Source organism: Corella eumyota, chromosome 1, assembly GCF_963082875.1.
Source record: "Corella eumyota chromosome 1, kaCorEumy4.1, whole genome shotgun sequence".
In the NCBI taxonomy this organism is placed as follows: domain Eukaryota; kingdom Metazoa; phylum Chordata; class Ascidiacea; order Phlebobranchia; family Corellidae; genus Corella; species Corella eumyota.
The window spans coordinates 3,222,691-3,245,190 of record NC_137490.1 but is presented as its reverse complement, the minus strand read 5'-3'; the positions used below and the strand labels follow the sequence as shown (position 1 = coordinate 3,245,190).

At 30.0% G+C, this 22,500-nt stretch overlaps 1 protein-coding gene across 1 annotated transcript in view; it reads left to right on the top strand.

Annotated features, from left to right (window-relative positions):
• Window positions 1–22,500, top strand: part of LOC145745910 (dynein axonemal heavy chain 6-like) — a 47,234-nt gene that overhangs the window by 12,884 nt on the left and 11,850 nt on the right. The window contains exons 25-66 of the mRNA XM_082564094.1: window positions 20–132; window positions 599–731; window positions 934–1,089; window positions 1,437–1,574; window positions 1,832–2,058; window positions 2,826–2,994; window positions 3,459–3,570; window positions 3,920–4,061; window positions 4,446–4,677; window positions 4,849–4,902; window positions 5,525–5,670; window positions 6,513–6,768; window positions 7,136–7,231; window positions 7,436–7,588; window positions 7,906–8,115; window positions 8,488–8,624; window positions 8,829–8,913; window positions 9,109–9,167; window positions 9,497–9,677; window positions 10,230–10,347; window positions 10,583–10,767; window positions 11,082–11,311; window positions 11,786–11,969; window positions 12,287–12,451; window positions 13,105–13,200; window positions 13,767–13,965; window positions 14,113–14,195; window positions 14,487–14,629; window positions 14,787–14,979; window positions 15,562–15,750; window positions 16,176–16,325; window positions 16,555–16,706; window positions 17,034–17,213; window positions 17,521–17,684; window positions 18,024–18,255; window positions 18,496–18,637; window positions 19,218–19,355; window positions 19,807–20,019; window positions 20,423–20,536; window positions 21,135–21,410; window positions 21,886–22,035; window positions 22,339–22,494. Of these exons, the coding sequence (XP_082420220.1) occupies window positions 20–132; window positions 599–731; window positions 934–1,089; window positions 1,437–1,574; window positions 1,832–2,058; window positions 2,826–2,994; window positions 3,459–3,570; window positions 3,920–4,061; window positions 4,446–4,677; window positions 4,849–4,902; window positions 5,525–5,670; window positions 6,513–6,768; window positions 7,136–7,231; window positions 7,436–7,588; window positions 7,906–8,115; window positions 8,488–8,624; window positions 8,829–8,913; window positions 9,109–9,167; window positions 9,497–9,677; window positions 10,230–10,347; window positions 10,583–10,767; window positions 11,082–11,311; window positions 11,786–11,969; window positions 12,287–12,451; window positions 13,105–13,200; window positions 13,767–13,965; window positions 14,113–14,195; window positions 14,487–14,629; window positions 14,787–14,979; window positions 15,562–15,750; window positions 16,176–16,325; window positions 16,555–16,706; window positions 17,034–17,213; window positions 17,521–17,684; window positions 18,024–18,255; window positions 18,496–18,637; window positions 19,218–19,355; window positions 19,807–20,019; window positions 20,423–20,536; window positions 21,135–21,410; window positions 21,886–22,035; window positions 22,339–22,494 (6,651 nt within the window). The remainder of the gene's footprint in view (window positions 1–19; window positions 133–598; window positions 732–933; window positions 1,090–1,436; window positions 1,575–1,831; window positions 2,059–2,825; window positions 2,995–3,458; window positions 3,571–3,919; window positions 4,062–4,445; window positions 4,678–4,848; window positions 4,903–5,524; window positions 5,671–6,512; window positions 6,769–7,135; window positions 7,232–7,435; window positions 7,589–7,905; window positions 8,116–8,487; window positions 8,625–8,828; window positions 8,914–9,108; window positions 9,168–9,496; window positions 9,678–10,229; window positions 10,348–10,582; window positions 10,768–11,081; window positions 11,312–11,785; window positions 11,970–12,286; window positions 12,452–13,104; window positions 13,201–13,766; window positions 13,966–14,112; window positions 14,196–14,486; window positions 14,630–14,786; window positions 14,980–15,561; window positions 15,751–16,175; window positions 16,326–16,554; window positions 16,707–17,033; window positions 17,214–17,520; window positions 17,685–18,023; window positions 18,256–18,495; window positions 18,638–19,217; window positions 19,356–19,806; window positions 20,020–20,422; window positions 20,537–21,134; window positions 21,411–21,885; window positions 22,036–22,338; window positions 22,495–22,500) is intronic.

Here is a 22,500-nt window from a genome sequence, read left to right as displayed (position 1 = left end):
CAAAAATGTATATTTTTAGTTGTTTCAACATCGTGATTTAATTATGGAAATCTCAACTCGAGCAACTAATGAAGCAACTTTACAGAATATGCTTTCAAAACTTATTCAACTCTGGCATACAACTGATTTTAAGTAAGTTACATGTAAATCAAAGTATTCGTTATTGTTGTATTTCTTATAGCCCTAGGTCTTTGGTTTGATTCCCACTGCCACCAAGTCAGTAAAAAGTATTGTGTTTTTGTACAAAAAAACTATTAAAGTTATAGCATTTTTTTACATCAATAATATTTATTACTAAATTATAAAATGTAGTGGTAAGAACACTTGCTACACCACCATGGGGTCGTGGGTTCAATTTCCACTGCTCTCATGCTGTAGCGTCCTTTAGTAAGGTGCTATAAACCGTACGAACTCCTGCTGAGCTAGCACTTAATCAGCGGCAAAATTACTGGGCATTTATAATTTATAATATCCCAAACTGCCACAGGCAACTCGAGACTGGGTCGGAGTAACTGATGTTACTCTATGTCTAAGTCGCACAATCGACTTTCTCAAATCGAGGATAAAGATATATACAAAAAATATATTTATTTAATAGACTAGTAGCTCACACTACAGGGCCTTATACCATTATGATAATCTCAACAGCTGAAGAAATATGGAACCAACTGGAAGAAAGTCAGATCACGGTTGCTACTATTAAAGGTTCAAGATATGTTACACCAATTAAGGTAAAATAGTTGGTTGTTTTGCTATTAAAAAGTTTAGTTTTTTTTTAATAAAACTAATGCAATAAATTCTGGTTCTTGCTAAATTTAAACTTAAGTAAATTATTTTAGTTTAGATTATTTCGTTATGCAAAAAATTTAAAAAATTAAAAAATTGTCAAAAATATTTTTTTTTAATATTTTAATTTAATAAATTTTATTTTAGGCACAAGTTGAAGACTGGGAGAGAAGGTTGATGTTATTTTCACGAACATTGGATGAATGGATGAAATGTCAAAGGAATTGGTTGTATCTTGAACCAGTGTTTACAACTATCGATATTCAACGACAATTACCATCAGAAGCTCAGCTCTTCCAACAAGTAATTTTTTAAAATTTTTAGATTGTTGTTATGCTTAAATTAATTGATAAAGTGGAAAACTAATAGTTTAAAATATAAATATATATATAATATTTATTAGCTCAATTTTGATAGTAATTTTTTGTTTATAAAAAACCAGGTCTATAATACTTCTGGTAAAGTTAAAAGTTATGTTTTATTTCTAAATTTTTTAAAAGTTTAACAAAATAAATTGGTTTTGCCTAAATCAATGTCATCCTCTTTAACTTAAGGTCTCAAGTTTATAAAAAAATATTTAATTTTATAAACCATAACAATCAAAAAAATTATAAAATCGGTCAAATTATAAAACTTTTTTTACCGCTAAGGTTGATAAATCCTGGAGGGAGTTAATGAGAAAAACAGAAGATCGACCGAACGCGTTAAGATCAGCTACTGGTCCCGGTGTCCTGGAATCTCTACAAGCTTCAAATCTTAACTTGGAGAAAATACAGAAGTGTTTAGAGGCAAGTTATATTTTTAATAATGTTTGTATGTAATGGTTTATTATATATTTAAATTTATTAAAGGGTAAATTACAATAAAATTGTTTTTATTTAAACTTTCAAACTTTAGTATAGACGGTATTTTCATAAAAATTTATTCAAAAACCAAAAAACTTTTACAAATTTTACCTTGTAGGAGATTTTATTTTATTTGCCACAAGTTATAACTAAAAGTGTAAAAATGTTTAAATAATTTTAGTTTTGAATTACATTCTTAGGACTACCTTGAACTCAAGAGACTTGCTTTCCCACGCTTCTACTTCCTTAGCAACGATGAGTTGCTAAGCGTGTTGTCACATGGTAGAGACCCAGCTAGTGTTCAGCCTCACTTGGTCAAATGTTTTGCCAACATCAAGTATCTTGATATCAGACAAGGAGGTTCAAAACAACCTCTTACAGTTTATGCAATGGTTTCAGCTGAGGGAGAAGTGGTTAACATGCCAAAGTAAATTAGTTTTAAGTTATTTTGCAATAAATTTGTTAATTTTTTATTTTGCAATTCGCACAACATGAGCTGAAAATCAAGAGATTAAATGTAAAAGTACAGTTCAATTTTTTTTTTTTTGTATATATCTTTATCCTTGATGTGGGAAAGTCGAATGAGCGACTTAAACATAGAGTAACATCAGTTACTCCGACCCAGTCTCAAGTTGCCTGTGGCAGTTTGGGATATTATATAGACTATAATTGCCCGGTAATTATGCTGCTGATTAAGTGCTGGCTCAGCAGGAGTTCATGCCGTTTATAGCGCCTTACTCAAGGGCGCCACAGCATGAGATCAGTGGGGATTAAACCCACGACCTCATGAGTGGTGTAGCAAGAGTTTTTACCACTACACCATGCTGCCGGTATTTTATAGTGTAGTTTGATATTAATTGTTTTTTTTTTAGATTAAATAAGCACAAATTGTGCTGTAGAGTTTTTGTATCTGATTGCTAAAAGGACTGGTCAACAGCCCCCCTTTTATGATTGGGTTTTATTTGTTATACAAAAGTCTTGCAACTAATGTATACCCGCTAACTAGAAACAGCAGTTTAATTAATTTGTAGGCTTTTAAATAGGACATACATACATATAGATAATGTCAACCTTGCTTTATTATATACAGATTTCTATGTTAAATTTGTACCTATTAACTTAAAAAAACAGTAATACTGAAAAAATTTGTAAAAAATTATGATTTTTAATTTTTTTAATATTTGGATTTTATAGAAATGTACGAGCTCGAGGCAGTGTTGAGCAATGGTTATCGTCAGTAGAGGGCGCCATGTATGACACAGTTCGAAGACACCTTAAGATGGCGCTGTTGAGCTGGATATCAGACACAGCGAGGTTAATACCTTGGATGATGGAACATCCAGGTCAAGTTGTTCTTACTGTGGTGAGTTAGTTTAAGTAACCTTTTATTATTTTCTCCAATAAATTTTAATATTAAATGTTTAACGACGACCTAAACATAGAGTAACATAAGTTACTCTGACTCGGTCTTGGGTTGACTTTAGCAGTTTAAAATATTATGGATTAAAATTGCCGATAATTATAAGCTGCTGATTAAGTGTTGGCTTAGCTAGCCTAAGAGTAGTGGGGATCGAACCCAAGACCTTATGTAGTGAAGAAAAGTGTTTAATCCCTACACTATGCTAACATACAACCCTTTTTTTTTATTTCAACTGAATGACTAAAAGAGTAATACTTTTAAATTATGTTCTTTAATTTTATTTAAAGAGTAGTCATTTTAAATTAGTTGTTGAAAATTTAGTATGTAACTTTTTTTGTTTTTTTTATTTTAATTTTCTATTTTTTGTTTAAGCTTTATTAAAGATAATATTTTTTTGTCTGTTCTAGGCCCAAATAGTGTTCAACAAAGATGTTGCGAGTGCTTTGGTTTCTGATCGAACCGAAACTGAATTAAATCGAATTCATGGAGAATTTGTTGAAGCCTTACATGTCTTGTCAGGTAACATTTATTTGTTAAATATAAATTGAAAATGTTGGTTGCTTACATAATTTTTTTAGTTATGTATCAAATCGCATGACAATATCATTACCAAAATTATAAAAAGGTCACCACATTCTGAGAGTAGCAATATACACTTAAGCTTTTACCAGTTATAAAAAAGTATATATATTAATTATTGATTGGGATCTTTGTGTATTATTGTAACTAATCTATAGCCTGCTTTACGGATTTTAATTGTCGAATATTGTTACATAGTCGCAGCTATAATTTACCCACGCGTCACAAACAGGCAGTTATGTTTGACTTAAAACATTTTAACATAAAGTTAGTTTTTTGCTATGTTTAGATGCTGTGTCACAGAAGCATGTTGTAGCTCACCAATACTTTACATTGGAAGCTTTGATTATTATTTATGTTCACATTCGAGATATTATACAAGAACTTCATCAAAATAAAGTCGCTTCAACTGATAACTTTGAGTGGACAAGGTAAGAAAACTGTTTTGAATTTTTTTATTTAATGTTGGAAGGACAACTTTACTTCTAAAAAACTTTGAGCAACATTTTTGTAGCAAATCCAGTCTTTAGTTGACGTTTGTAGTTTTAAATTTTGTTGGTCTTATTGCTTTGTAACTTGACATCTCAGTCTTAAGTTAATTTTGGCAGTACATAATATTATTGGTTCTTCTACCTAAATAATTTGCTAAAAGACTTTTGGCTTGGCACGTGTTTTTATTGTTTATAGGTTCCTTAAGCAGTGGAGGTCTAACCTTATGTAATAAATCTAACTATATACTACACTAACTGCCTGTTGTATACATTTTATAAGTAATTGATTTTTTAGACAAAAATTATAATACTTGCTTTTTTTAGGCAACTTCTATATGAGTGGCAAGATGCATCAAACATGTGCAGAGTGGTACAAGCTGACGCTCGATTTACATACGGTTGTGAGTATATTGGGTGTGCAAATAGACTTGTTATTACACCACTTACTGACCGGTGCTTCCTGACACTTACTGGAGCCCTTAACCTGCATCTTGGTGGTTCTCCTGCTGGTCCTGCTGGTACTGGAAAGTCAGAGACTGTTAAAGATTTGGCAAAGGTTTAAATTAACTTTATTTATTTTTAGATTAAATAAATTCTTGCAACATCTCTTTTTTGCATTGAAATCTTTAAATTAAAATTTTTAAATTAAGTTTTATGCTTTTTATTGTGTTAAATATTTTGTTACCTTCAAACAAAAAGTAAACTATTTATTTGCAACACTTATTAGATTTTAGGAAAACAATGCGTTGTGTTTAACTGCTCAGAAGGAATTGACTTTAAGGTAATACTTTTTGTTTAATATAAGTTTGTCTTCAATGTTTTTCAAAGAGTAACAACCAGTCTTTACTTGACTTTGGCAGCCTGTTTTAATATTGTTCATAAATGGCAAGTTTTTTTTGTATTACATTTATTTATTTTCGATGTGGGAAGGTCGACCTCATGATTTAAACATAGAGCAACATCAGTTCTTCCAACCCAGTCTTGAGTTGCTTTTGTTGGTTTGAGATACTATTGATTATATTTGCCCTCTAATTATAAGCTGCTGTTAAAGTGTTGGCTAAGCAGGAGTTTATAGCATCTTACTCAAGGTCGCTACAGAAAAAGAGCCATGGGGATCAAATGCAGGACCTCATGTAGTAAAGGCAAGTGTTCCAATCACTACAACATGATGTCGGCCACATTAAATATATAAAAGTTTTGTTTTTCTTTCAAATTCTAAAAGTAATATTAATACCAGCAGCGTGGTGTGGTGGTAAGAACACTTGCTACACCGCCATGAGGTCGTGGGTTTAATCTCCACTGCTCTCATGCTGTAGCGCCCTATGTTTAAGTCGCGCATTCGACTTTCCCACATCGAGGATAAAGATATATACAAAATCTTAACTTAATTTAATTAACTTTAGATGATGGGTCAGTTCTTCAGTGGTTTATCACAGAGTGGTTCTTGGTGTTGTTTTGATGAATTTAACAGAATTGACGTTGAAGTTCTGAGCGTGATCGCATCTCAAGTTCATGCGATTAAATCTGCTAAGGATGCCCAAGTGCTCCGGTCAGACAAATTTTTCTTTTTTTTAACTTAAAATGATTTTTATTAAGGTTCATTTTTATTAAGGTTTTATATAAACTGTAATTTGGTTCTAAAGTTACCAGGCAGCGTGGTGTAGTGGGCAGCGTGGTGTAGTGGGCAGCGTGGTGTAGTGGGCAGCGTGGTGTAGTGGGCAGCGTGGTGTAGTGGGCAGCGTGGTGTAGTGGGCAGCGTGGTGTAGTGGGCAGCGTGGTGTAGTGGGCAGCGTGGTGTAGTAGTTTGGGACCAGGCAGCGTGGTGTAGTAGTTTACCGGCAGCGTGGTGTAGTGATAAGAACTCTTGCTACACTACCATGAGGTCGTGGGTTCAATCCCCACTGATCTCAAGCTGTAGTGCCCTTGAGTAAGGCGCTATAAACGGTATAAACTCCTGCTGAGCCAGCACTTAATCAGCAGCATAATTACCGGGCAATTATAGTCTCTATAATATCCCAAACTGCCACAGACAACTCGAGACTGGGTCGGAGTAACTTATGTTACTCTATGTTTAAGTCGCGCATTCGACTTTCCCACATCGAGGATAAAGATATATACAAAAAAAAAAAAAGTTTGCTTTTTTACTTAATAGTTGGTCTTACATAAATAAAGAATTGTTTAATTTAGGACAAGTTTAGATTAATAATCAGCCAATGTCACTAGGTCATTAACATCTAAATCTAGGAGTGGCAACTCACGACTAGGTTGGAGAAAAAGGGCTAATATTAAACTGCAAAGACCACCTTTTCAGACTGAGAATATTATAGTATATTAACAACAAAAGATATGGATTGCCCAAATTTTTTTTAAATTTTTTTATCTTGTTTGTAGGTTTATGTTTGAGGGCCGTGAAATCAAACTAAACACGTCTTGTGCTTATTTCATCACAATGAACCCTGGATATCTAGGTAGAGTTGAACTTCCTGATAATTTGAAATCATTATTCCGACCGGTTGCCATGACAGTTCCAGATTACGCTCTTATCACCGAAATTATTTTGTTTTCTGAGGGCTTTCGTGAAGCCAAGTTGTTTTCACGTAAAGTTGTAAATTTATATGAACTTGCAAGCAGGCAACTCTCTCAACAGGTAATTATTAAAAATATTGTATTTTGGAATATTTAAAAAAAATAATTTTAAAATATATTAAAATATATTTTTGGGTTGCGTGACATTTCAACCTTACATTTTAACACCTTACAATTGAACTCTTACATTTAAACCCCTTTTATATGTGCCTTTTATTTTAGCCCCTTACAACTGAACCCCTTTATTCGAAAACCTTACAATTAAACTTCTCCAATTGAAACTATTTCATGTAAACCCGGCTATCAAATGTCTGGTCACCATATTTTTAATAGTCTATTTTTTTCTATAAAAACTTCAGTTTTCTATAAATAGATTAGCAGTATTTATTATATTTATGTTGTTAAATTCAAATTGCGTATGTTTACAGGATCATTATGATTTTGGAATGAGGTCAATAAAGTCAGTTTTAGTTATGGCTGGTCAGAAAAAACGAGAAGTTGTTGGCCAATCTATAACTATGCAGGTCAGAATAATATTAATTTACTAAAATTCTTATTATATTAAAAATCTGTAGGCTAACATAAGATATTTCGAAAGAAAAATCTAAAGTTTATTGCAATGTGCCTTAAAAAGTACTGCAAATATAATGCAACAATTATTTTTGAAAATAATTTATTTTTCTTAATTTGTTAGAATATTTTAATATTAATGATTTATTGTTTTACAGTCTCCTAACCAAGAGCAAAATATTTTAATCCACGCTTTGAGAAATGCGAACTTACCTCGGTTCTTAGCTGAAGATGCTCCCCTGTTTAATAACATTATGTCAGATCTCTTTCCAGGTGTTTCACCTCCCAAGATGGATAATATTGCTTTGGAGGTTTGTAAAATATTCTGATTTTTCCATAATGGGTAATAGACTTAGATTAAGATTGTGTTTAGTTTGGTTTATTCCTGAAAAAATCAAATAAGTAGGCATCAATTTAGTGTTTGTAGTGGACTTTAGTAGTGGCTAGTACTTGCTTTTTAATAATATAGGTTAATCAATATTTTAAATAAATTTAAAAAAAACTTTTGCCAATATCTAGAAAATTTTGTAATAAATTTTATAACTTAGATAATGAAATTTTAATTTTTGTTTTGTAAAAAATTAGAAAAAAAAATTCCTATTTATTTAAAAATTATTTTTGTTTTTAGAATTCTATAGAACGCTCAATATCAGAGTTAGGTTTAGAACTTTGGCCAAACCAACAACAAAAAGTTGTTCAGTTAAACGAACAACTGGCTGTGAGACATGGAGTGATGCTCGTAGGTCCCTCTGGTGGTGGAAAAACTACAGTTCGAACGGTCTTACAAAAAGCTTTGATTAATATGTACTCTGCAATGGCTGCAGCTAATGTAGAAGAGGTAAGAATTTAATCAAAATTGGGTTTTAAAATTTACGCATTGATTGCGTTATGTTTTTAGAGCCTTCTTTAGTTTTAATGTGATTTGATTTTATTTGCTGACAACTGTTACTTTTTAAAATAAAGTTTAAATTTTGTTAAAAATGTTGTTTAAATTAAAGTTTTTAGACTAGGGCATTGATTCACTTTAATTTTTTATTTTAGTTTTAGTTTAAATAAGTTTTTTGCTGGTATAAAATTCAGGATAAAAAAGAACCATTTGTCCTGTCATTAGATTTTTTTGCTTCCACAATTTAAAATATATTAGTTTTTTTGTAGGATTTAAAATAAATATATTTTTTGATATTTTTACTATCTTTATGTTTTATTATAGAGGGGTGGTCGTCGTCGAAAATTTGTTGACACTTTTTCAATCAATCCAAAATGTGTATCATTGGGTGAACTATACGGTTACACTGATCCTAATACTTTAGAATGGGCGGATGGTATGCTTGCTTACATTGTTAGAAAGTAAGTATTAAAAATCAAATATTTTAAGAACATTTACAATTTAATGCTTTTTAGTAGAATTAGTAAACTTTAGTTTCTTTAGTATAAATTTTTCGTTTGTTAATTTTACAGTTTTTTGTTGTTTTAAAGTTGTTTTTATTTTGTTTTCTTTAACTAGCATTTTATTGTTTACTGGTTATATTTAAATGGATTTTTTATTTTTAGATATGCAAAGGAACTATCTAGTACAGATTATAATTCTACTAATAATACACGTTCAAAAACTGCTGTGTCATTTCAAGAGTCAACTGTAAGTTTGCTGTTACAGCTAAATTAAATCCTTTTTAATTTAAATTTAAACTATTTTTTGTGATATGTATATTTTTTTCTGATTTGAATGCAATTAAAAAAAACTCTAGTAAATGCATGTACTTTTAAATTTAAATCCAGGCAAATTATAACACTATTAAAAGGTTTAAATTTATCTTTGTTTTCAATTCTACAGGCAAGTCGTGACACCCCTGCAAGTATGTCTTCAGATGGTTCAATTAAAACTGTTTCAAAGTAAGTTCTACATAATAGTTGTGGTCAGAACACATAGCTTCACTACACGAGGTCCCTACTGCTCCTACGCTGTAGCACTCTAAAGTAAGACGCTATAAACGGTATAAACTCCTGCTGAGACAGTACTTTATCAGCAGCATAATTATTGGGCATGTATAACTTATAATATCCCAAACTGTCATAAGCAACTCAAGACTGGGTCAAAAGAAAAATGTTTAGGTTATGATATTGACATTTTGACATTGAGGATAAATAAATATAAAACAAACAAAACTATTTTTACATTAAAGTTATTTTTTTTTTTTATTTAACTTTGCCAATATATTTAGGATTGATGAATTTGATGTAGAATGGAGATGGATAATATTGGATGGTCCAGTGGATACAGCTTGGGTTGAGAACTTGAATACCGCACTGGACGATACAAAAACTTTGTGTTTGGCAAATGGCGAGAGAATTAATCTTCCTGAGAACTTAAGGATTATGTTTGAAGTTGACACTTTGGCTCAGGTAATTTTTTTGATTTTGTACAAGTTATTTTTTGTTTGTTGATGTGAGAAGGTTGATTTCATGGTCTAACAGTGTAACTGATGTCACTCCATACCCAATATTGAGTTGCCTTTGCAGTTATGAATATTATTAGGCATATTGAGTTTCTACTATTTATGGCACCTTATCTATTTATAACACTAAGAGTGTAGAAGCAGTGTAACAAACAAATGACTTTATGTTTGGTAAGCAAAGTATTGTTATGTGTTTGATTTCTACTGTTTCCAAATTACCAATAATTAATTTATGGATTTATTGTTTATGTTTAATATAAGTTAGGTTCATATTTATGTATTTTAAAGTAGGCTTAATTCACTTTTTAAAGAACAGATTATTTATTACAAGTTCTCCCAGCTTTTAAATTTGTTTTTGCTGGCAACCATGTAGTTTTGTCATTGTATTAGCCTTACTAATTGTTTTTTAGGCTTGTAAGAAGATCTAATTAACAACGACATAATTTACTTTTAAAGTAGCTAATAATCTTACTTAATAGCAATATTATTTTTGTTGCAGGCAAGTCCAGCTACTATAAGTAGATGTGCTATGGTTTACATGGATCCTCTTGATCTAGGTTGGAAACCTTTTGTTAGATCTTGGATCAACAAACTACCAAGCCAATTTCCTAAAAGTGGTTAGTACAAATTTAACTTTGAGAACTTATATTTTTTAAGTATTCACTGAGTGTTTATAATTGTTTCTTTAAATGTTGTATTAATTAAGTATGAATAACAGAATTTTTAAACATTTGGTCAAACTTAGCAATTCACATGGTTTCGTTTTTTATTATTCTAAAGATCATTATTTTTTTAACTGTTTTGCGTATATGGTTTTAATGTATTGTACAACATTTTAAATATTATTTTAAGGTCGTGATCACTTATGGTTGCTGTTTGAAGCCAGTGTTGACGCTGGATTACAATTACTTGACAAAAAAACAAAGTTACAACATCTGCCTGTTCCACATTTGTGCATCGTTCAAACACTTTGTAGAATTCTGTTGTCACTGATTTCTTTCATGGAGAAAAATGGAGGCTTTGGTAATCCAGATAGGGTAAGTTTAAGTTATTTTATACTTTTGATTGCAAAACTTTGTTTAGTATATAAATTTTTGTGATGCGTTTTTATGTACTTTTTTTTTAAAGTTATGTTACAACTTAAAGGTAGTGGGTTTTTACCCAGTTTAGGGCTTTTGTTTTGTAGTAGGTTATATTATTTTTGATTGTTATTGGTATTTTTATCAATTTTGTTAATATGTTTTGGTCAGAAAAGTTTATATAAAAGATTAATTTTACTATGTTTAAAATTTATGAAAACTTTAATTTTTCTTTAGTCAAAATATGAGAATTTAAACAAATTTTGTTTTAGATTGAAACAGAAGATTCAACAGATCAAAATATGTCGTCTCAAACCATTCGTGCCAGAAAAACACCATCCCCAAACAAAACAAAAAGACCAGATGGTTTGTTGGGCACCAATAAAAATGAAGCGAAAAAGACCAACTGGTTTTTGGAGCAATATCCTGATAGATTGTTGGTTATTTTGGGCAAATTATTTGTGTTTGCATTTACATGGAGTGTAGGTGGAGTTCTTAACAGGTTTGTGGTCGACTATTATATGTTAAATAATTTAAACAAGTTTATTAAAGATTGTTTTTTTTTTAAATTATACTTGTATTCATCTTTTAAGTCTATGTTAGTTTAAGGTTTAATTCAGTTCATACTATAGGCAAAGTCATACTTATAGCAAGTCACCAACATTATTTATACTTATCTAAAGAAAAACAATCAGCAGGATAAAATTCAGTCAATAAATACATATATGTGTGAAAGGGCTTAGTGGTTAAAATATGAATACATATTTATGTCCAATTTATAGGCCACAAATAAATAAAACTGTCATTTGTGGTGCAAAAGTGAATTAAAGCAGGCAAAACTGTGGAGCGAGCTATTGACTAGTAAATAATAATAGTTAAACATTGTCTAAATAATTCAAGGCTAAGTTTTGGTAAGTTTAAAGTTATCTTTTTTTAGATAAAATAATCAATTTAAAAATTTTTTTTCTTAATTTAGGGAAGATGATCAGGAAGATGATTCGTTAATTAGCAGCACTCTGATTGGACGAGATGAAGCATTGATTAACATGAGTTATGACTTTGATCAATTTGTTCATGATATTTTTGAGAAAGATTCACAAATCAGTGTCAACTTTCCCTCTGGAAGCAGATCAGTGTTTTCCTACTTTGTTGACCTACAGGTGAAAATTTTTCAATAAAATTGTTTTTGAAAGAAGAGTTCTTTAAAAAAATTTGTTGCCGTGTTTTATAACTTTTAACATTATTTTGACAGCAAATTTTATGTAATTTTATTTCTAATATGGGATGGTCGACTTTTAAACTATATTATAGAGTAACATTTGTTACCAAATTAACTTAAGGTGGCCACTTTGTAAAAGCAGAACGAGGGACTTGTTGTAGTGGAGCCAACTGTTTTTGTCACAAGCCCATACTGCCATTAATTTTTAATACATTAAAAAAATAAAACTTGCATTTTAAATAAATTCTTTATTTTTAGAGTGGTAGATTTGTGATGTGGGATGAACTAGTCCCAAGCACAAAAGTTTTAATTGAACGAGGTTTAACTTACACGTTAGTTGGAGGCAACCGAGCTATGGTTTCAGATCACAGAAAATCTGCAGCTACTGATACCTCTGCTGCGATGGTGCCAACTACTGATACTGTAAATCTTTTATATATATATTTATTTTTTTGTATATATCTTTATCCTTGATGTGGGAAGGTTGAATGCACAACCTAAACATAGAGTAACATAATTTACCTCGACTTAGTCTCAAGTTGCCTTTAGCAGTTTGGGATATAATAGAGATTATAATTGCTCGGTAATTATACTGCTGATTAAGTGTTAGCCCAACAGAAGTTTATATCGTTTATAGCGCCTTACTTAAGGCCGCTACAGCATGAGAGCAGTGGGAATTGAATCCATGACCTCATGATGGTAAAGCAAGTGTTCTTACCACTACACCACGCTGCCGGTTAATATTAAATTGTTGTCATCTAATATTTATATGTTTTAAATCAAGCTACATTGCTGAATTAAAGTCTAAAAGTGGTGTAGCTTATTTAAGATAGATCAGCATAAGTTTAATTTATTTTTAATATATGAAAAGTTTTTGATATTAATTTAAAACGAAATTGTTATTAGTTTGCTGACAACTGTTACTTTATTTTTTCTTTTTATTTTAATAAATACTTATTTTGATATATTTATATTTTTTTTTGTTTTAATTTAATTTTTTTTATAATTTTTAAATTTATAACAGTTTGTTGATATAGATAAGTTTTATGTTACAATATCAGCTTTAAACTCCTCAGATTCGATATTCATTCTTATCAACTTTACTTTTATTGAACAAACATCCAGTTCTGTTAACTGGTGATAGTGGAGTTGGAAAAACTGCATTACTACAAGTAAGAACTCGTTACAAATTTTAAAAAAGTGTAATTTTGGTAAAAATGGATAATATGGAAAATTTATACCCTTTATTATTATTTTTTTTTATTTTTTTTATTTTTAAAGTAGGAAGGTCAACTTCTTGGCCTAAAGATAGCATCATAGATATAATTTATATATTTAGATTTTTTATAGATTATAATGATAAATCTATATCCTTATGCTTGCAGCTTTAATATTTTTGACTCATTAGGAGTTTATACTCTTTATAGTTTTTTTTTCATATATTTTTATCTTTGTTATGGGAAGATCAAATGCACAACCTAAACATAGAGTAACATCAGTTACTCTGACTCAGACTCAAGTTGCCTCAAGCAGTTTGGGATATTTTAGAGATTATAATTTCCCGGTAATTATGCTGCTGATTAAGTGCTGGCTCTGCAGGAGTTTATATTGTTTATAGCGCATTACTTAAGGGTGCTACAGTATGAGATCAGTGGGGGTTGAAACAACGACCTTATGGTGGTGTAGCGTTTTAACTACTACACAATGCTGCCATTGTAAAGTTTAATTTTTTATGTAGAACTTACTGAAAAAGTTGAACACTGTCGGTGGAGCTGGCACAGCATCTGGAACTATATTAGGAGACATTTTCCACTTCTCTGAAAAAACATCAGCCATCTTGGAAAATATTGCTAACTTGGGGATAATAAATCAAACTGATCAAATGAATGTTTCTAATGAGGAAACTCCTGTTTCAACCAAGTTAATTCAACAACCAGGTAATTCTTTAAAAATATCAGATTTTAAATTTATAAATTAAGACATAAGTTTTTTTTTTAGCTGACCGTTTAAGCTATTGCCACATTAATTTTGCTATTTTTTAAATTTGCTATTTTTTGGTAATTTTTTTTTTTTAAATTTTTTAGGTGTTGCAACCAAACCCAAAACTGGAGATATTGTTGTCAACACAATTCAATTTAGCGCTCTAACACAACCGAAATCATGTCAGGTAATTGTAACATATATAAAACTTAATAAAGGGCATTTATTCTATATTTTTTAAGACTTAGTTGTGAAGGTTTAAAGTTAAATGATGACATTTTGATGATACTAATTTAAAATCTAAGTTACTAAAATTATAATGATAGTTTTGCTTAAAATAAAACTATATTTTACTCTTAACAGACTTTGTTTTTATATTAAAAGGTAACATTTTAAACTAACACAAAAACAGTTTAAAAATTGTTAGGTTAGTAGTAATGCTTTGTTTTTTTAAATTTTTTGATATTTAAATACTCAGATTCAATTTATGAACAAAATGGTTAAGCGATCAAGAGACTCAGTGGGGCCACCTAGGGGAAAGAAATGTGTTGCATTTGTTAATGATTTAAATATGCCGGCAAGTGATAAACACGGCTCTCAACCACCATTGGAATTGCTACGGTAAATAGAATTTTGAAAGTGTGTCTACAAAAAGTTTTTAATTAAGTTTTGCTGTAATTTACAAATTAGTTAAAATTCGGATACCGGAATCTACAATAAATTCACTACACTTTTACACACATTTAAACCAAATTAATTTAAACCAAATTAATTTTAGACAATTTATTGATCTTGGTGGATTCTATGATGTAAAAAAACTGACTTGGAAAAATGTGATTGACGTCACAATAGCGGCCACTGCTGCTCCCCCAGGTGGTGGGCGAAGTGCGATAAATTCACGATTCCTGAAACATTTTTCATTGTTTGCAATTCCACAACCATCAACTAAGTCACTTCAACATATTTATCAGGTAAGTGTATCTTATTTTGGATAAATTCGCATAAGCTTACTTTAATTTAATAAATAAATAGTTTGTAATACTAGTTAAATGGTTTTAACTGTACTGTGATTATCTAATTTCGGGTATATATTTGACAACTCTTCTTGAGTGGAAACTTAAATTTTTTTTTGGTAATATCGTTATATATTTTGATCGATTCATTCCTGCTTTATATTGAGTGCAAATGTCGGATTTAAAATAGACAAAGCAATTTTATTTTACTGAATGGATGCCACCCAATAAACATGGATTTAGACATAACATAAGTTCAGAGTTAATTTTAGAAAAAAAAAAACTTTATATTCTTGTATTATTTAACAACCAAAGTTAATTTAATTTAAAAAATTTGCTACATTGGTTTTAAGTTAAGTTGATAAAAAAGTAAGCATAAAAAAACCTAAAGATTAAAACACACAAGATTTTAAATAAATTTAATAAAATGGTTTACTTTCTATAAAAAAACACAGGTAAGTCTTAACATTTTAAAAATTTGAAAAAATTAAACCTAAATTTGATTTTTACTAAATAAAATTACAAATCTAACATTATCAGGTTCAACTTGGCCATTTCTTGGACAATCGCGATTTTATGCCAGAAGTAAAGGACTGTTGTAAGCAAGTAGTTAGTGCTTCGATTGCTGTTTATTATAAGATGTGTAATGCCATGCTACCCACCCCCGATAAATCTCATTATACTTTCAACTTAAGGGATTTATCTGCTGTAGTAAAAGGAATTTTGCAGGTGTGTTAAATGGTTTTTAAATGTATGTTTATTTTGATTAAAAATAAAATAAAAATTGTAATAGTTTAATGATATTTGTGTAAATTATTGTAGTTATAATAAAGTCTAAATATGATACTATCATAAAAATTTTTTTATTATTATATATCTCTTTATCCTCAATATGGAAAGGTCAACTTCACGACCTGAACACTGAGTAACATCAGTTACCTTGACCCAGTCTTGAGTTGCCTTTTGCAGTTTGAAATATTATAGATTATAATTAATAATTTAACTGCTGATAAAGTGCTGGCTCAGCAGGACTTTTTATCATTTATAGTGCATTACTTAAAGGTGCTACAGCATGAGAGCAGTGGGGATGTAACCATCTAAGCACCAGCAATAAAATATATATATTAAAAATCAAAAAATTAGTTTTTTTTTAGGCTGATGAATCAGTTATAGTATCTCGTGAAACAACAGCCCAGCTATTTGCCCATGAAGCAACGAGGGTTTTTCACGATAGACTTACAGACACAAAAGATAGAACAACCTTTTATCAATTTTTATCAGATGATTTGCACAACTACTTTAAGGTAACCATGGATAGATAATATGTTATAAATAAAAACATTAATTTTTAGAAACCACTTACTTTTGTAAAGATCTATATAAGTAAACATTATTTTTCATAAAGTAATGATAGCATTTAAAATCAATATTGACAAGTACACTATGTGATATTTTTTTTAATTTTAATAATTTAAAATTAGGTTTTGCATATGTTTTAGTAGTATAACAATGTGAAAATAAACTTGCTATTAGATTACCATACCAACTGAGACATTACAACACAAATCATTTATTTTTGGTGATTTTATGGACATGAATGCTCCAACTTCAAGTAGGGTTTACAGACATTTGCCCTCCCACCAAGTCTTGTCTACTTTACTCGAGGAGTTTTATATGAGAATCAGGTGAAATTGAATTAAGAAAACAATATTTAAATATGCATTTACAAACTTTATTGTTAAAATTTAATGTTTAAAATATTGGAAAATTTTAAGCAGTATTTTATGTGCGTGGCTACATAATTTTATTTTGTTATAATTACACTAAATTGCTAAAAAATGATATATTGTTTTAAAATTTAATGATAACAATTATAACTTTTTAAAATTTTTTTAAATTTAAATTTTTTTAATACAATAGCTTAAACTTAATTAGTTTAGAAATTCGTAAATTTTAATTTTTTAACAGAAATTAAAATTTTGTTTAAGTATTTTTTAATCTTTAAATAACAGCAGCAGCAATGTAAACACACCCCCTCTAGTGTTCTTTGATGCAGCGATTGATCATGTGATCAGAGCTGCTCGGGTGTTCCGACAACCAGGTTGTCACATGTTATTAGTCGGTATGGACGGAACAGGAAAAGCAACAACTTGTAAATTAGCTGCAAAAATTGCTGGAAGTACAGTTTACAGGTCAAAAAAAGAAACTTTTTGTTGTTATTTAAAATATTCTTTTACTAAATTTAATTTTGGTGATATATTTTAAATAAAAAAAACTCAATATCAAATTAATAATTTTGTTGTTTTTGCAAAATTCAATGGCATGCAACTTTGGTAAAAATCAACAATTAATTTTTTACACCAAGACATTATAAAATATTTATTTTAAAGTATATTTATAAAGTATATTTGTAAAATATATATTTTAAAGTAATAAAGCGCAGTTTTTCTTAATTTGCACTGATATAAAAAATTAAAAAAAAAATTTGTTAAACTTTAGATTGTCAATAGTAAGAGGATATTCCTTAACTGACTTCCGAGAGGAGTTGAAAAAAGTCCTGAGGATTTGTGGAGTGGAAAATCTTTCTACTGTCTTTCTTCTTACTGACGCAGATCTTGTCAGTGAGACTTTCCTGGAGGACATTAACTGTCTGTTAAACACTGGTATTTATATATCATAGAGCTTGGTAAATATATACATGTCTAATTTATAGATCAACAAAAAAAAAGACTGCCATTTGTGGTGCGTGGTTGAGTTATCGCAAGCAAATATTAGTTAAGTGTTGTCACCATATATTGACAACTAAATGCTGTCTGTAAAAGCGGGCTATTAACTAGTTTAATTAAGGTTGCTAGCTTAGTTTTGTTTTTGAAAAAAAATTTGTAATTTTTTAATTGGAAACTACGTTTTAAATTTAAAAACTTTTAAATTAAAAAAGATAAAAAATGTTCAATGATAAAAATTTAAAAATGTTTGCAAACAACAAATCCTTTGTTTTTCAGGTGAAGAATCTGAATTATTTGATTCCGACGAACTAGATGGAATAATTATGGATGTTAAGCAAGATGCGATTGCTAACGATGTCCTCGACAGTCGGGCAGCTATGCTTCAATTCTTCTGGAAGAGAGTCCAGCGCAATCTTCACATCACCATAGCAACATCTCCGGCAGGTGGGACTTTTAGAAGAAGATGCAGAACCCATCCTGCTCTTGTGAACTGTTGCACAATTGATTGGTAAGTAAATAAAATTTTAAAAATCTGTAAAAAAAATTAAAATACAACTTTATTAAAACTGTGTAAAATATTGGGCACATTTACTGTTTTGTTTATTATATTCTATTTTTTTCTAATAAATTATGTTAGTTTTATATAGTTAAATTTAAAATGTTACACCACATAAGGTTAAACATATTTTCTGTGATATGTTCACCTAGTTTTACAAAACTTTTACTTATTAAATTGATATTTATCTAGGTATGATAAATGGCCAGAAGAGGCGCTAATGAGTGTAGCTTGTGCTTATTTTTCTCGGGAACAAGTAACTAATGATGATTCAACAATTAACATTGACAAACCTTTAAATGAAACTACAGAAGTTGAACAATCCCCAAATCAAGTAAGAGTAAAAATAAAAAATTAATTATTTAGAAAAAAATATTACATGCTGATTGTTTAAATGGTAGAGCATTAAGAATACAATTTGTTTAAATTATAAAAAAAATTAAGGCCTTACACTACTAAAAAAATAAAAAAAATAATAAAGTTTTGCAATTAAACAAATACTAAAAAAAATTTTCAATGCGTTTATTTAATCTAAAAAAAGTTTTGTTAAAATGTTACCATTTCTTTACTTTTTTTTGTATATATGTTTATCCCCATGTGGGAAGGTCGAATGTGCGACCTAAACATAGAGTAACACCAGTTACTCCGACCCAGTCTCAAGTTGCCTTTTGCAGTTTGGGATATTATAAATTACAATTACTCGACAATTATGCTGCTGATTAAGTGCTGGATCAGCAGGAGCTCATCCAGTTTATGGCGTCTTACTCAAGGGAGCTACAGCATGAGAGCAGTGGGGATGGAACCCACAACCTCATGGGGGTGTAGCAAGTATTTTTACTACTACACCATGCTGACGTTTAAATAACCAAATCATTTACATTTCAAAAACTTAATAATTTATAATTTTATTTCAGAGTGAGATGTCAGTTGACACAATTGCTTCAGTCTGTGTTGAGATTCACTTTAGTGCAGCCCAGTCAGCTGATTTATTATGGAAGGAAATGAGGAGAAGATATTACACAACTCCTACAACTTATCTTGAGTTTGTGCAGGTTATTACTTTAATATTTTGCAAGTTTTGTAATTGTCTTTTGTGTGATAATTTAAAAGTTATATGGAAATATTTTAATTTATTATGTAGGCTAATTAGTCAATAGCTTAGCATACAGTTTACATTTTAGCTGTTGATGGTTGGAACTCGCAACTTATGTTGTAACTTATCTTTCACTGCAAATGGCAGTTTTACTTATTGAGTAGGCCTGTAAATACGTTTAAATATAAGATATATTTATGTAGATTGACTATTTTTTTTTGCTGTAGGTTGTTTGGTCTTAAATTGTGTATATTAAAAAAATTAAAGTAAAACAAACTTACAAAAAACATTTTATACAAATTCTAATAAATTTAAAATTTAATACTTTAAGAAAATAGCATTTTTCAATATTAAGTTTTTCTATTAACTATACCAAAAAAACTTACTATTAAAGGTATTTATGTTTTTAGCTTTACACGAAAATGCTTGCTAAAAACAAACTAACTTTTCACAATGATCTACGCCGATTAAGAACTGGTTTACGGAAGTTGGCAGAAGCCAAATCATTGGTGAACATCATGCAAACTGAACTGGTTGGTTTGGGGCCAAAGATTGAAGAGAAAGCATTGGATACTGAACGTTTAATGGCACAACTTAAAAAGGATACTCAAGCTGTGAATGAGGTAGACCTAATGTTTTATAATTGTAAATAAAAAAAAAAACAATAAATAAAGTTAATGTAGATGATCCATATTAACCTTTGCTCCTCTGTTCAAGTCTTTAATTGACTTTAAAGTTATGGATATTATTGACTATAGTTGTCTAGTAATTAACCTTATGACTGGTTTGGTTTAACCAGAGCTTGTATCCTTAAGTAGCATGGAAGTTATGTGTATTTTTATGTTTATGTTGTGTATGTTTTCGATTTAAAAAACTAAAAAAAAAATTAATTTGTTTTTAATAAAGTAAGACTTGTTGATTTTCTTAATTAAATTATTTTTACACATAGTTATGATCCAAAAACTGAAATATTAAAACCGGCTACTAAGTGTCTTTCTAACCTTATAATTTATATATGTTTATTAGGTGAGAGAGATAGTTAGAAAAGAGGAAATAACAATGAGAACGGAAACTGGTTTAGTTCAAGATTTTGCTCAGCAAGCAACCCGGGATTTGCAATCTGTTTTACCAGCACTACAGGTGAATAAATACACATTTATATTTTATCTTGTGATAAAAATTAAAATACAAAACATAGAAAATAAGTAACAACATATTACAAGAAAAAAATGTCACTATCTAATCCAGCATAACTTTAATAATTTTTAATACACTTAAATTAATTTAATACTTGTTTCTTTTCTTTGTAAAATATATTTTTTTTATTTAGTTTTTAAATTTCTATATTTATTTCACTTTTTTTTAGTTTTATGTAAAATGTATCAGAAATTTAGGTTTAATAGTTTTAATTAAAAAAAAATTTTTAAACACTGGCAGCGTGGTGTAGTGGTAAGAACACTTGCTACACCACACATGAGGTCGTGGGTTCAATCCCTCCTGATCTCATGCTGTAGCGCCTTTAAGTAAGGCACTATAAACGGTATGAACTCCTGCTGAGCCAGCACTTAATCAGCAGCATAATTACCGGACAATTATAATCTATAATATCCCAAACTGCCACAGGCAACTCGTGACTGGGTCGGGGTAACAAATGATACTCTATGTTTAAGTTGCGCATTCGACTTTCCCACATCAAGGATAAAAATGTATACAAAAAAAAAAAAAAATTTTGTTTCAGGAAGCAGTAGCTGCTCTAGATTCTCTCGATAAATCTGACATCGCAGAATTAAGAGTTTACCAACGTCCACCAATACTTGTATTCACTCTTATGAATGCAGTTTGTATTTTGCTTCAAGTTACCCCTGACTGGCCTACTGCAAGACACATTCTTGCAGACCCCCTGTTTTTAAAGAGACTTGTATTGTTAGATAGAGATGCTATTCCCGATAAGGTTTTTGCAAAAGTAAGAAAAGTGACAAGAAATCCTGATTTTAACCCAGAAAGATTGGGGCAGGTAATTATTTCTGTATTTGAATTAATTGATAATTAAAAATTGAGCTTTAACAATTAACTGCAGAAGCTGTCATTAATTTACATGACTTTTATTATACAGACTTAAGTTAGTCTTTAAAGATATAATTAGCTTTAAGCAGTGGTTTGGTTTGGGCTTTGAATGATACATGAGGTTCTGGGTTCGATCCCCTGTGATCTCATGCTGTAGTGCCCTTAAGTAAGGTACTATAAATGGTATAAACTCCTGCTGAGCCAGCACTTGATCAGCAGCTCAATTTTTGGGCAATTATAATCAATAATATCCTAAACTGCCAAAAGCAACTCAAGACCAAGTCAGGGTAACAGTTGTTATTCTATGTTTAGGTCGTGAATTTGACCTTCCCACATCGAGGATAAAGATATCTAAAAAAATGTCTGATTATAAATCATTTTAAGGTTAATAGAAATGTCTTATTTAAATATCACTATATTTTTAGGTCTCGAAGGCATGTTGTTCAATGTGCATGTGGGTGCTTGCCCTTCAGCATTACAATGATGTACAGAGGATGGTTGAACCTAAACAAAGAAGAGTTCAAGAAGCAAAAGAAGCTCTCAGTGTTGCACAAGATAACTTACACAAAAAACAAGTAAGTCATTTTTAGTTTTTTTATGATCATTTTAGAATTTTGTTTTTTTGTAATGTATTTGTTAGTAAAAATTGTTTGATGTCATGAGCAACATAGTATTAGGGAATTACTTTACATGATACATATTATTAATTAGATTGTGGTTTTGTTTTAAATGATGCTTACAACAATTACCTTATTTTTAAATATTTTTTCTAGTTATGATGTTATAAGCTTTACCAACTGGATTTGTAATTTATGTAATATATTACAATTTATTGTATTTTTATATTTATTTTGTTAAATTTTTGTTGTTTATTTTAGTCAAGTCTCACCAAAATAGAAAACCACCTCCAACAACTTAGTCTCAAGTACGAGGAAAGTGTTCTCCAGCAGGAGGCGCTAAAGAAGAGAAAGGTGATCACAGGGAAGAGACTTTATCGAGCTGATGAACTGATTGGAGCTCTCCAGGATGAAGAAGTAAAC